General features: G+C 47.6%; 1 protein-coding gene across 1 annotated transcript in view; it reads left to right on the top strand.

The window, feature by feature from the left end:
* The window catches only part of BAZ1B (bromodomain adjacent to zinc finger domain 1B), a 328,954-nt gene that overhangs the window by 119,522 nt on the left and 194,251 nt on the right, over positions 1–15,181 (top strand). Inside the window, exon 9 of the mRNA XM_029612999.1 lies at positions 262–416. Coding sequence (XP_029468859.1) covers positions 262–416 — 155 coding nt within the window. The remainder of the gene's footprint in view (positions 1–261; positions 417–15,181) is intronic.

Here is a 15,181-nt window from a genome sequence, read left to right as displayed (position 1 = left end):
TGGGAGCAGCTTTAGGTCAGAAGAGGAAAAGTGTGGAAGTGAATCACATTTTCAAATCTTTGCTCATGCTTTTCCAGAGAAATTCTACCCACAGAAAAAGCAGTTGTAAATGACTGTATTTTGTACTTGCTTTCACTTTGAAACTTGTTGCAAAGCCTGAACATAAAAAGTGTGTATAGTTTGAAGAAAGGCACATGACTATACTCTCTTGTGAATGTTTTGGGTGCTTAATTTCAGGCCTTGTGTAATGGGTGTTTGCAGGTATTGGCTGTTCTCAGATGAAGTTCCAGGACTGTATATAGAGAAGGGCTGGGTTCATAACAGTATAAATTACAGCTTTACGCTCCCACCTGATGAGATGAAGCAAGAGGAAGAGGAGGAGGAGGAGGAAGATGATGATGATCAAGGCTCAGAAGGTAAGTGTTAAATCAGTTTTAGAAATCCCCCACTGCTGTATAATTGCCCTTTTGTGGTAGGATTAATGAAGAGAGTAAGGACCAGCTTATCCACCTCTTATCTGCATTGCTTTTGAGATACTGAATGGGTTTAGGTCATACATCTCAACTTTGTATTTTTAGCCACTCTCATCTCCTTCTGTCTGTTAGAGGTGGTATACAAATATAACATAACCTTGTGTGTCCCTTGCAGCAAAAATGTCTACAACCAGAAACCTGTAACTGGACCCTGGACTTGAACCAGGAATCTGTGTGCTGGATTGTTACTATAAACCCGTGAGCCATCCTAGGAACCATTTGTTGAAATGACATTCAAAACCATGAGAGATCCTTAGGGTGAGGACCAACCAAACTGAATTCAAGCCAGAAGTCCGTATATGGTGACAGGGAAGGACTGGACACAGCATGGGCATTAATCCAATTTTTAATTGAGGTTTTCGGTACATCAGGGGTTAAGACTTTTATAAAAGCTCCAGGGGTTAAGTCTTATAAAAGCCTCCAGGCTCAGAGGTAGTTGGTCCCTTGAGCTGAAAGAGACTATAGTTCTACCTGAAGCCTCTGGTATGACGACTCAGACTTCCTTGACTGAGATGGAAGAGGGAAAAGAGCTCAGGTCTGTAAAGAGAAAGTACTCCAGTTATATATTGCTTTAATTGCATACAGTTCTTTTGCTATTTTAAGGTTTGTTCAGTTTAGAAAACTACCGGACCAGATTTACTCTAGGAGCAGGGATGGCGGTAGAAACAGGTCTCTCTTCCTTCCCACCTCTAATCTTCTGAGGATACAGGAAGGAGTATGATGCTATAATAGGGGTACGCTGCCTCTCATTCCGTTATACCTGCCTTTCTAAATGCACAGTGAAAACCAGTAGTGATTTTATATTCTGTGGGCAAGCACAACAAATAGCCAGCCAAGATGGGGTGACGACATCCATCGGCATAGAGTCGGGTCATTTTTCTCTCAAACCCAGAAAGTTCTAATTTGGTCTCTAAAACATGCGCAGTCCTTCTTGCACTAGCATCTCTGCGTGGGAGTCTCTTCAATTTTGCTGATATTTTCATGGTTTCTGCGTCTGGTCCCCTTCGCATTTGTTCATTCGGTAGGAACCTGTGGCTTTTGCCGAAGGCATTCCCCACCAGTCACGGTGCTGGGCGATGCCTCCAAGGATATGCCGGAGATGCCTTGTCCCCCTCCATCAGTTCTTACTACCCAGGACTTTCAGGAGAGCTGGACCTCAGGGTTCAATCGGCGGTGCTCAAAGTGCTTCAGAGTGTTGAGCTGCTGGCACCACCAGTCCCCATACCAGTGCCCGAGGCTCTGCCTTCGTTGTTGGCACCTCCGCTGGAGCATCTGGACGTTGTCCTAGGCGTCCTACCGACACAACTGGTACCCAAGAGGCCCCCAGTGCCTCCTCGGCCACCGATGCCCTCCATCGGAGTGATCCCGATTCCTGGGTCCTCAGAGGATGAGGCCTCGGGAGGCCTCAGGAACCATGCGCCCATGCCTGCGGTTCCCCAGGCCACTGTTGGTTCCTTCTGGTGTACTGCGGCCGATGCCCTCCTCCATCGATGCCGCCGGTGCCCCCACAGCCCTCTGTACCCTTGGAGTTCAGGCCTTCCATCCCTCCTGGTCCTCGCCCTCGGCGCCCAGACCCTAGAGAGGAGGGCTCCCATTGACATGTGGGGAGATGACGCCTCGGACTCGTTCTCAGACTTCCCCCTCTCGGAGCCTTCCCTTCCAGAGAAGTGGCACCGATCTCCCCCCATGGACGTGTCTTGCCAGCTTTGTGAGGGCCATGGCAAAAGCTGTTCCCTTCCAGCTCCTATTGTAGGAGGACTCACGTCATAAGGTCCTCCAGTTCTGCGGTGCTCCGAAAGAGGTCGTGGCGGTGCCAGTCCACGACATCTTTAAAGAGCTCCTCCTCCATACGTGGGAACACCCGGTGTCAGCTGCCCCGGTGAACAGGAAAGCTGATGCAACCTACCTAGTTCAACAAGCAGTAGGTTTTGAACGGCGGCACTTACCTCACCAGTCTGCGGTGGTGGAGTCCGTGCTTAAGAAAGCCAGATGCTCCTGGACACAGCTTCCGCCCCTCCGGGGCTCGAACATAAGAAGCTCGATGGTGTAGGGGGGAAAATGTTCCAGGGGGCTATACTGGTGGTCCGTATTGCGGTCTACCAGCTATATATGACCCAATATGACCGCTATCTATGGAAACAAGTCCAGAAGTTTGTGGAGGGCCTCCCCCAGCAATACACGAGCAGACACAAGGTCAGGTCTCCCTATGACATTTTTGAAAGCTTTGCCCGCCTAGCCGCCAATGGAGTGGGCGCCAGATGGCTAGTTTGGCTCCAGGCCTCCAAACTCCACCTGGAGGTTCAAGATAGGCTCGCGGACCTCCCCTGCACAGGAGACAATCTCTTCGGGGATAAGGTGTAAAAGGTCATGGCGCAGCTGAAAGATAACCATGATACTCTTCAGCAACTCTCTGCCAGCCCCTAAGAAGCCCCTTCTGCTACCAGGAAGTCCTCCAGGCTGTGCTCTCGCAAGCCCTTCTATCGGTCAAGGAAATACTTCCCTCCGGCTTCCTGTACTTGCTTGCCTCTGCCCAGCCCTAGAGGCTGTACCCAGTAGTAGCGAGTCTGCTTTCTGGTGGGGACGGCACATTTTCAATACAAAGTGCTGCCCTTTGGGCTGGCTTCTGCCCCACGCGTCTTCAGGAATTGCTTGGTGGTGGTGGCTGCCTACTTCAGGCTTTGCTTGGTCCACGTCTTTCCGTACCTGGATGATTGGCTGATCCAGAACAACTCTCACTCTAAGGCCCTGAATGCACTGGCCTTGACGGTTCGGACCTTGAGATTTGTTATCAACTTCCCCAAGTCACATCTCTACCCATCTCCATGGCTGGACTTCATTGGTACTGGGTTGGATACGGCACAAAGGAAAGCTTTCCTGCCCAAGGATCAAGCGGTTGCCCCCTCCTCCCTAGCTACCCTCGTTCGCAACAAAAATAAGGTGCTGGCCCACCTGCTGGGCCATATGGCGGCCTCGGTCCACGTGACCCCCCTTGGCCCGCCTCTGCATGAGGGACCCGCAGTGCACCTTGCGGTCCCAATGGCGGCAGGCATCCCAGAATCTGGAAGCGCCGGTGACGGTAATGGTCCCTCTCCGTCTCTCTCTAACCTGGTGGGAGGCCCGGTCCAATCTAGATCTTGGGCTCCCATTTCAGCCCGCGCCACCCCAGATGACCCTCACCACGAATGCCTTGCCTCGGGTAGGGAGCCCACACGCATGGCCTGCATACCCAGGGCCTCTGGACTGTGGCCAAATCCTGCTGCCAGATAAATTTTCCTGAGCCGCGGGCGATCCAAGTACACCTTGTGGGCCTTCCAGGACAGGCTATCCTCCAAGATTGTCCTCCTTCAGAGCGAACAGCCAGGTGGCGATGAGGTACATCAAAAAGCAGGGCGGCGTACCTATGGGCCACGTACCTGCCGGGCCACCTGAACATGCTGGTGGATCACCTCAGCTGGTCCTTCCGGCCACACGAGTGATTCCTGAACCCGGCAGTGGCAGCCAACCTGTTCTGTCGCTGGGGCACTCCGGACATGGATCTGTTCGCTTCTTCCCTCAATCACAAGGTGAGCATGTTCTGCTCCCTAATTCCAGGGAAGGATCATCTGACCTGCAACACATTCTTCTTTCACTGGGGACAAGGTCTCATGTATGCTTACCACCTATTCTGCTTCTCTCGGGGACTCTGATGAAGCTGCAAGAGGAAGGGGGGGGGGGTCCATTATCCTGGTGGCACCCTCCTAGCCAAGGCAGGTATGGTTCCCTCTGCTCCAGGACCTGTGCATGAGCGCACCGGTTCCGCTGGGGCCGGCTCCCGACCTCCTATCAAAGAACCAGGGCACTCTGCATCACCCGAACCTTCGGGCCCTGGCCCTCACGGCGTGGATGTTGAGTGCATGATCCTCCAGCCCCTGTAGCTCTCGGATGGTGTTTCCAGGGTCTTGGTTGAATCCCAGAAACCTTCCGCTCGGAGATCTTACAGGTCGAAGTGGAAGCGTTACTCTACCTGGTGCGGCGGCCACGAACTGGACCCGTTATCCTGCCCGCTCCCCAGTCTGCTGGATTATCTGTAGGGTCTGGCGTCCAAACCAGCTTGGTCCGAGTACACCTCAGCACCTATCACCAGGGTGTCGCTGGGGTGCCCATCTCAGTCCAGCCACTGGTCAGGCATTTCATGTGAGGCCTAGTTCAACTGAAGCCCCCGCTTTGCCTGCCGACAACTCCATGAAATCTTAACGTTGTCCTAGCGAGGCTCATGTGACATCCGTTTGAGCCTCTGAAATCCTGTGACCTGAAGTTCCTCACCTGGAAAGTTATGTTCCTGGTGGCGATCATTTCCGTTCGCAGGATAAGCGAGATCCAGGCCCTGGTTACATACACTCCCTACATGAAATTCTTCCATGATTGTGTAATGCTGCGTACGCATCCAAAATTTCTGCCGAAGATGGTGACTGCTTTTCACATCAACCAGTCAATTATCCTTCCCATAGCCTCATTCTCATTCGGGGGAACGTGCCCTTCACAACTTGGACTGCAAGCGGGTGCTCGCTTTCTACTTGGACCGTACAGCGAGGCACAGACAGTCCACCCAGCTCTTTGTGTCCTTTGACACCAACAGACTGGGAGTAGCAGTGAGGAAACAGACCCTATCCAACTGGCTAGCGGATTGCATTGCCTTCTGCTACGAGCAGGCAGGCCTCCGGCTGGCCAGCAGAGTGAAAGCTCATTCTGTGCGGGCTATAGTGGCGTCAGTGGCCCATCTGCGGTCCCTGTCACCAAAATCTGCAGAGTCGCAACCTGGAGTTCACTCCACACAATCGCGGCTCACTATTGCCTCAAAAGGGATAGTCGCCAGGACAACGCTTTTGGCCAGTCTGTCCTCTGCAATCTATTCCAGTCTTGAACCCAACTGTTCTCATCGTGCTCTCTGTGGGGCCAGACTGTCCCTGTTTTCCCACAACGCTGCAATTGTGCTGTGCCTGTTGGCACCTTGTTTGGCTACTGTGGGTCCCTCTGATCACTGGGGACAGTCTGGAGCTCTATAATCACCAATATGTGAGGACTACCATCCTTGTCCTAGGAGAAAGCAGAGTTGCTTACTTGTAACAGGTGTTCTCATCGGACAGCAGGATGTTAGTCCTTAGGAATCCCGCCCACCTCCCCCCATGATGTTGGGTTCACCTTCGTTTGTTGTTTTATTCTTCGCTCGTATTTTGCTATGTTACGAGATTGAAGGGGGTACCTCGCGTGGACGTGCTGATAGCGGTAGGCTGGGCATGCCCAGTTGGCCAGTCAGTTTCTAGAAACTTTGACAAAAGTTTTCTGTGCGTAGCTCCATCAGATGTCACCCACATGTGAGGACTAACATCCTGCAGTCCTAGGAGAACACATGTTGCAGGTAAGCAATTCTAACTGGGTGGGTTACAAGATAACATTCATAAATCTTAAATAAAAAAAATTAAAAGTAGAGGCAAAACATCCAATGTGACTTAATCATCAGAAAAATGGCTAAACATGAATGAATGTTAATGTTAAAATATTCTAAAAATAGACCTAAAATAAACATCACCATAGCTCAAAGACAGTCTCGCTGCTTAAAACTGACTCAAATTGAAAACTGGCCCTGGGAGGTATGTAATAGACGCTTTAAAATCAACTATTCCTCTTCGTTCAGGCAGGCTAGTCCACACAAGTGGGTTATACACTTCAACGAGCAGATGGAGAGGGAGATAAACTAACTCGCTGAAGTCACCCATATATAGCTGTACACAGACATTAGCCTGCCAGTATTCTCCATCTCCAGCAGATGGTGGACATGCATACATTCCAGTGGAATTAGACCTGTCAGGAAGAGACAGTTGCTTGGCTCCTGAGATGAAAGCTATATGCTCCCTTCCTTAATTAAGCATAGGGTAATCCTCAAATTTGGGAAAAGAAAGTGCGGAGGCAAAAGCTTGAAGCCCTATTCCCCCCCCCCCCCCCCCCCCCCCCCCCCCCCCCCCTTCCCCTTGTAGACACTCACTGACATCCAGGCCTAGGGCTCAGTCTACTTCTTGGCTTCTCTTTCCAAGGGGGTGCTACTGCCACCCCTCCCCTCTGATTTTGAGGTGGCAGGACCGTCTTTAAGGATTTCAAAATGCAGCTGCCCGCATTATCACCAACACAAGCCGCCATGATCACATCACTCCAGCTCTTCAGTCTTTGCACTGGCTACCCGTGGCTTACAGGATAATTTATAAATCTATGACGCTGATACATAAAGCCATTCAAAATAGAGATATGCAATGGTTCACAGATCAACTACAATTCAAAACGTCTTCCCGCCCAACGAGATTCCAGAATTTAGCCAAATTAAAGATCCCAGCACCCAATCTGACTAAACTCTCTAGTACAAAAGAACGATCTTTCATTATTGCTGGATCAACAATATGGAACACCATGCCCTCTGAATTACGCCAGGAACTTTGTCACAAAAAATTTAAACAAAACCTTAAAACCTGGTTATTTAAAAAAGCTTACTATTAATGAATTGAATCTTCAACTACTCTTCCTAATTTCCACAGTCTCTCATATATTGCTTATATTCTATTAACACAAAGTTATATATTGTATTGTATTCGTTCAGTTACTATGTTATATTGTAAAGCGCAATGCTGAATTACTGTTTGAATGTAAACCAAGGTGATGTTACTTACGTACCCCGGTATAGAAAAATCTATAAATAAATAAATAAATAAATTTCAGTGGCTTTAAAAAAAAAAAAAAAAAAAAAAAAAAAAAGGTGCAGCTTTTGCTGTGATTTCCATGCAGGTCAGTTCATTCCCCTCTTTTTGTGCAACATCAACCTTGGGGTGGGAAAGGCGCAGTCAAATCTTAGTTGTCTCCCATGCACTTTGGCCTATGCAAATCAGAGATAGAGCCACAACAATGGTGAGGGGAAGCAAACTGCCTTAAGGAAAACTGACTGACCGACCCAGCTGCAGCTGCCACATTGTTTCCTGCACACTGACCTGCACAGATGCCATTTCCTCAATTGTTAGGACCGCTTGGCTAAGCGAAGTGGATCCTTGCTGCTGTGGTGAGGTGGATGCAGCCTATGGAGTGAGCCCCATAGGCTCTCACTGACAGCTGGCAGAGGTTCTCTGGTGGGAGATCTAGGGCTGAAGGTTAAGCTCTTGAGGTCCAGGGGCCAGCAGGACTTAGATGAGAGTCTCTCAGAGAACAAGGTAGGTGGTAGTCCAGGGCCAGGCAAGGATCAGAGGTGGGCAGTAAGCAAGCAAGAACAATATCCAGGTGAGGGGTCAGTGGCAAGCAGCAGTCTAGCCTAATCCGTGTCCAGGCAAGAGGTCAGTTACAGTAGTTAATCTGACGAAGACAAGGATAAGGCAGGACAGACTGAAAAGGCAAGGCTAGATGAGGTGACACAGGCTGGAAAGACGAAGCAAGGCTGGACAGGGCAAGACAGGCTGGAAGGGCAAAGCTAAAAGGATGAAAAGCAACATCCTCTACAGTAGGAGGACTTGTTGCAGAGGCAAGGTTGGGACATCCACTGGGCACTTATAGGACAAAAGAGGATGTCATCCTTGGGCGCCTTGGTGTCTTTCCACCATGGACCCTCTAAATATAGAAGCATCGGGCACATTCACGCCTAGGGAGGAGCTGGAGGTAGCGGGGGCATCCTACAAGCTGCCAAACTTGTGTTTACTGTTAGACCATGTGTTCTGCTAGCGGCGGCCATTTTTTTCCAGCAGCAATTGATTCAGAGCATGGGACTCATGGCGCAGGCAGGCAAGTGAGAAAAGTGACCTCTGATTTACACTGCATGACAGTTTCGGGCTATTCAATTGTCCTTTTCACTGAACCTCTGTCAGAAGTGCCTGGGGGTTTGCAGGGAGTTGTCCAAGGAAATTTTACTCTGGAAGTGGCTTCCTCTTTCCATAGGGATGAGTCAAAGGATGGTGCCTCTAGTGGGGGTGGGGGGGGGAGGGAGAGAGCCCTATTCTTTCCCCACTCCCCCACTGTTATATATCCCCAGCGTATTGGGAATGAATCCCAGCTTCTTTTTCCTGGATTGAAATCTTCAAAGGGTTTCAATCTTTCTGTCTCAAGAGAAGCCTTGTAAGAGACCTAAGCTTACTGCAGTCTCAGCCAGGCTTCGCCCAACCCTGACAAGCGCAGGACAGGTGAGGAAAGTGCGCAAGAAGAAGGATCATGTTCCATTTGAGGCTTCATTGAGTGGTTTGGATTCTACGCCGGAGGAAGGAGCATTTCTTCTGGATCTGGAAACACATGGAACTATGCTGCACTCTTTCCATAGGAATGAATGACCAGATTTATTATCATGAACCCTGAAGGCTCTGGGGCTAGATGCCAGTGGTGCAGGTCTTGCGTCCATACGGAGAAAAAGACCCTGTTCTAGTGCAAGAATTTCCCCTTGGACCCTAAAGTGAGAGCAAATGCCATTCCCTAAAGAAGGTTCCCTGGTCTGTGCTGTTATAAAACAGACCACTATCACAGTGGAAGGAGGAGCAGCGCTCTAGGATGCACAAGCAGGCCTATGAGGCGATGACTATGAATTTACAAATCTCTACTTGCTGTTGCATGGTGGCATGCATAAACTTGAGCTTGAGCCAAGATGCTTAGGAAGCATTGGGTAAGACTGGCCCTTACTTGGAGTCAGGAGTAGCCTTCTTGGCAGATGTGGGCTGTAATTTGTTTTGTACTGCAGTTAGAGGAGTGGCTTCAGTAATTGCAGTATCTTATGATTGCATAAGTAGTCTGCAAACACTATCTCTAAGTCAAACTTAAACAAGATGTCCTTTAAGGATTCCCTTTTGTTTGGCAATAAGCTAGAAAAGATGGCTAACCAAGATGCTGCATTTGTCGGAAGATAGGTGGCTCCACGTTCCTTTTTCGCAAGAGGTCAGTTTAAGGACACTAGAATTATTCATCCTTGCAACAGATTGACAGTTCAGAGGGCACATTCTTTTGGGAGGACTCAGTCTTTTAAACTAAAAAAGGCTGGTTAAAAGGGAATCTCCAGGCTGTAGGTCCCCGTATCTCAAAATGAAGGCTTGGGGGTCCACCTTTCCTGTACCAGTGCTAGGTGGACATCTCTCACTTTTGCCAGAAGTAATAAGAAAATGGCTATGCTCTGGATTTTTCTCTGGGTGCCCACAGACGTTTTTATGTTTTTTTTCATGCAGTACAGCAAAAAAAAAAAGGGAGGCCATATAGAGCATGTTACAGTGACTGATTGACCTGAAAGCAGTGATGCCGTCCTCAAAACAGAAGGAAAGTACTGAGCAATATTCCATTTATTTTGTGGAATCCAAAAAAAAGGGATCCTTTTGCTCCATTCTAGATCTCAAGGGAGTGATCAAAGTTTTGCACATCTCTTACTTTAGTATAGAGACTTTATGCTTGGTGATCATGGAGGGTACAGAAAGGGGCGTTCAGAGGTTTATCTACATATCTCCATATGACAGAAGCATCAGCGATTTCTCCACTTTGCAGTGCTTGGCTGGCACTATCAGTTTGGGGCCTTGCTTTTTGGGCTGGCTACAGCTCCAAGGACTTTTTTCCGAGGTGTTGGTAGTGGTAGCAACTGCCCTATACAGGGAAGGCATTTTGATTCATCCGTACCTGTACCGACTGGCTGATCAGAGCCAGTTTGGAGGAGGAGAGCCTGGCGATGTCATGTAGGGTGAGTCGACTGTTGCAGGACCTCTGAGTAGTCAACCTAGCTAACAGCAATTGCCAGTTAATGCATATTCTGGAGTATCTGGGAGTGTATTTTGATATGGCACAAGGCAAGGTTTTCCTCCTGGAGCACTGTGTCCAGAAGTTGTGGAAACAAATAGGGGTCCTCAGGGCACCTACCAACATTGGGATCGATGGTGCCGACATTGGAAGTAGTTTCCTGGATGAGCTAGCTTGATGAAACCCCCAGTTGCAAGAGTGTACGGAGTGTGGCAGACCTTCCCATCGGAAGTGGACAAGAAATTAAGGTGGATGCAGAGGGAGCACCTCGTAAAAGCAATGGATTTAGAGATTCCCAAGTGGATATTACTACGGATGCGAGTCTCCAGGGCCAGGAACTGCTGTTATAGGGACAGTGGTCATCTGAGGAGATGGCGGTCTATTAATCGGTTGGAGGCTCAGGTGATTTGGTTAGTGCACCTGCAGTTCGCCAATCACCTGAGAGGAAAAATGCTGAAAGTGATGTCAGATAATGCCACAGCAGTCACCTACATAAACCATCAAGGAGGAACCAAGAGTCTTCCAGTAACCTTGGAGATGGACAAGTTAATGCCGTGGGCAGAGCAGCATCTTCAGGCAATGTCGGCCTCTCATTTTGACAGGATGGACAATATTTGAGCAGATTTCAGCAGTCACATTTTGAATTGGCGGCAGCCTTTCAGCTCATGGTTTTTTGGTGAGGGCACCCATACTTGGGTCTGAAAGTATGTCCATGACAAAAATTTCAACGATCTATCAGTCAGTGGAGGGATGCACGGGTGCTCGGAATCTGTTCTCATGCAAGCAGTGTCACAGGGTGAATTACTTTGTTTCCCCCGTGGTCAGTGGTAAGCAGATTACAGAAGATTGCAACGCATCCTGATCTGGTTCTTCTGGTGACTCTGGATTGGCTGCATAGACTGTGGTATGCAGATCTGTGTCTGGACAGCAGACCATTTTGACTGCCAGTGCAGGACAATCTTCTACATCAGGGTTCAGTTGGGCACAAAAATCTGGATCAGTTTTGTTTTATGGTTTGGCCCTTGAGAGGGCTTGATTGTTGAAGCGTGATTATTCTTCAGCGATGGTGAGCATCTTGCTACCTGCACACAAATTCTCCATGTCCTTAGCTTATTTTAGGGTATGGAGGGTTTTTCGAACATTGGTGTATGAAAAAAATAAAATAGTCATCCTTCGAAGGTGGAGAGAATGCTCATTTTGGAATTTCTGCAAGAAGGTTTGATTAAAGAGTTAGCCCTCAACATGTTGAAGGTGCAGGTAGCTGCTCTTGTGTTCTAACAAGGGTGAATTAATGGTAGGCCTCTTTCTTACCATCCAGGTGTTACAAGTTTATTTGAAAGGGGTCAAACATATTAGACTTCCATTATAGATATCTCTTCCCCCTCTGTGATCTAAATTTGATCTCATAGAAACATAAACATAGAAACATAGAAATGACGGCAGAAGAAGACCAAACGGCCCATCCAGTCTGCCCAGCAAGCTACGCAGTTTATCCATTTTTTTTTTTTTAATCTTCCCCCCCCCCCCCTTTTTTTTTTTCCCCCTCCCCCGTCACTATTGGCTTCCAGCACCCTCCGGCCCCAATTCCCTTCCACCCCTCCACCAATGCAGAGAGCAGTGCCGTATCCGCATCCCAATGAACATCCAGTTCAATCAGGGGTAGCAACTGCCACAATAAACGGCCACACCCCTGCCCCATACTCTTACCCACCTCTGTTTTGCTTGTTTGTTTTTTGTTTTTTTGTTTTTGTTTTTTTGTTTTTTGTTTTTTTGGAGATGGCAGCCCTCCAACCTTCCGCTCCGTGAAGGTGGAACACAAACCACTGGCATCCCGCTCCGTGAATGCCTCTGTGGCTACTGCCGCTCCGTGCAGTATTTTGCTGCCTGAAGGTGGAACAACTACTTGCCACTGGCATTCCGCTCCGTGAATGCCTCTGTGGCTACTGCCGCTCCGTGCAGTGTCCGTGCAGTGTCTCGACTTTCTTGGTAGGACCCAATTTTCATTCTCTAAGTTATCTTAACCTATGCTTGCTCACCTTGAAGATGATGGCCCTTTCATGTTGAGAGCCTTTCTTATTGATTGCCCAGGACAGGATGCAAATCCGGACAGGGTCTTCCTTTTTTTGCCAAAGGTGATTTTGGACTTTCACATGAATCAGTCTGTTGCTGCTGCTGTTGGATAGGTCAAGAGATGAGCTAGAGCTTTGTGGTTAAATATTTTTATTTTTTTTTATATTTGTCCTCTAGATGTAAGATGACATCTGTTACAGTTACTTTCACCATCTGAAAATGTAAGGCAGTGACATGGTCTTCCTTGCACAATTTCTCCAAACATTGCTGTTTGGATGTTTGGGCACAGGATGTGGCATTTGTGAGGGCAGTGTTGCAGATAGTGCATTCAGCCTCTCACCCTTTAAAGGAGTAGCTTTGGTACATCCCACTTGTCTGGACTGGCCTGCCTGAACGAAGATGAAGGTGAAATTACTTCTTACCTGATAATTTTCTTTCCTTTAGAGAGGGCAGGTCAGTTCACGCCCTCGCCCTGGGCTGCCTCCATTGCATTGTCTTTTTGTCTGTTTTTTCTGAAACTGAGAAAATTGGAAAACTGACATCACTGAGGACTGCTTCAGATCATGGAAGCTCCTAATAAGTCACATTTTAGCATTTATTGCTATGGTTATGTTCATTCTCTGCTACTGAGCCCACTGATCTTCTTGAAGTTTAAAAAGAAAAAAAACAGAAGGACCAAAGAAAGTAAATGTGATGATGTATGAGTTAAGGAGATAGCCAAAGTTATGTGGTGTTCATTTATCCACAGTTGACTTTTACAAGAGTATTGGTAGGTTGATGTCATGTACAACTAAATATGGGTGACATCAGCGAATCAGTTTTTCTGTCTCCATCTGCTGGTTGGAGTGCATAACTCATTTCTGTGGACTGGCCTGCCCTGCCCTCTCTAGAGAAAAGAAAATTATCAGTTAAGAAATAATTTCACCATACTGCAGACTTGGAACCACCTAACAGTTAAATAACTAAAAGACTCATAAGTCAATGAAAGCCAAGGAAAAAAAGGTGGGTTATCAGTTTACAAAAAGAGGGAAGACCAAAACTCAGGACCTGTCATGTAAAATATCCATTCTCTTGACTCATCCAATCTAATAAGCTTGAAGGAAGGAACATCCAATAAACTAAGATTAGCAGATCTCAGTGATCACACAGGCTGATACATTTTTTTAAATAGAATAAAATAACTGGGAGCAAGCTCATGAAGGGCTTTAAAAACCAGCATTAAAACCTTAAACTTTACTATCAATGGCACAGGTGGCCAGTGTAGTTCAAATAAAATGGGAGTAATATGATCACGTGCACAAGCACCTGAAACTACTCGGGCCACAACATTCTGCACCAGCTGCAAAGAACGAATATTGACGTAAACTAATATGTGAAGAATTGCAGTTATCCAAAGTGAATGTCATAAAAGCAGGTAGAAAAAGCTTTAAATCGACATGTTTAAAAAAAAGTCAGTATGCACAACACTTTTTACCTGATGCCGTAAAGACTAGGCAGAATCGAGCAGCACACCAATGTTCCAGTCTTGTTTGAAAATAAGAATGAGTGTCATCAGACATTAAATGTGAGCACTCCTCAACTGGAAATTGAGAAAGAAGTAAAATCTGTTTTCTTCAAATTTAGCATTAAACTATTAGAGGACATCCAGTTCTTTAAAGATAAGAGGCAACTTTAGACAGTGCCTTCATTGTAGACAACTTGAGAAATAAAGAACTGGATGGCAGCGGGTGCAATACCGAGCGCGGTGGTGAAGGTATTTTCCCTCTCCCCCCGCAGCCGGAGACCGGGAAGCGCTAAGACAAGGTAAGGTAGAAAACATTCTTAAAGTCTCCGGTCTCCGAGGCTCGGATAGCTGCACAGATCGTCTTTCCGGCGTCTGTTCATTCGGGTTGAGCAGCCCAGTCCAGGCTAGACCCCGATCTGTCGCGAGGGTCCACACATGTGGAGACCCTCCGGGGGGGGGAGGAGGGGGAGGTGTCGCCATCTTGCCCACGTGGTCATCTGTGCCATTTCCCCCCCCCCCCCCCTTTTTTTTTTGTCGTTCCAAAGCAAAACAGAATTTATTACAAGATCCAAAATACTCACAATTCAAATTGGGAAACAGCAAAACTCAGCATGCAGTCCAAACAGGAAAAAGGAAAACAAAAGACAAAACCTGTGGTCTCCAACCAGCTTGAGCTCTTAGAATTCTTTTTCACATCTTGGGGTGTTCCTTGCCACTGCACCCAGAAAACAGCAGAGGAGAAGACCTGTGTATTATTGATGCTTTTTAAGGACATTTTTAAAGTTACCTGTTTTTCTACAAAATGATTTTTCCTTATCATCCAGCACGTGGGTTAATGCTGGTTGCTTTAGAGCACCACCCTTCTCTCCAGGGGGGGGGGAAGGTATGTCTGAGGTGAACACTGGTTCAGTTACAGGAAGAGAAGCGTAGATGTGGCACCATGGATAAAGAAACTGTTTTCCACTCTTATGATTTTTTTTTGCCAAACTACTATGGAGATTTATTTTTTTTCCAAAATTTTTAATGGAGGGAGAACAAATTACAAACTCAGGAATCAAAAATACAGTGCCAAAACACAATCAGCCTGTCCAGCAAGCCCAACAAGTCTGATATACATCATTGAAAGACCCCACAGCAGGCGTGCTCCTCCACAAGTTTTCTGTTTGTTTTTTCACCTGGTCCCGCCCCCCCGATCCCCTTTTCATTCACATACAAACCCCATTCATACTCCATTCATAACATAACCCCCCCCCCCTTTCCCGAACCTCCATTTTAGCACCAGGTAGGTTTATAACCATTGATAAGCAACACTGCT

Source organism: Rhinatrema bivittatum, chromosome 8, assembly GCF_901001135.1.
Source record: "Rhinatrema bivittatum chromosome 8, aRhiBiv1.1, whole genome shotgun sequence".
Taxonomy (NCBI): Eukaryota; Metazoa; Chordata; class Amphibia; order Gymnophiona; family Rhinatrematidae; genus Rhinatrema; species Rhinatrema bivittatum.
The sequence above is the reverse complement of the archived record's forward strand: the minus strand, read 5'-3'. Positions and strand labels throughout refer to the sequence as shown.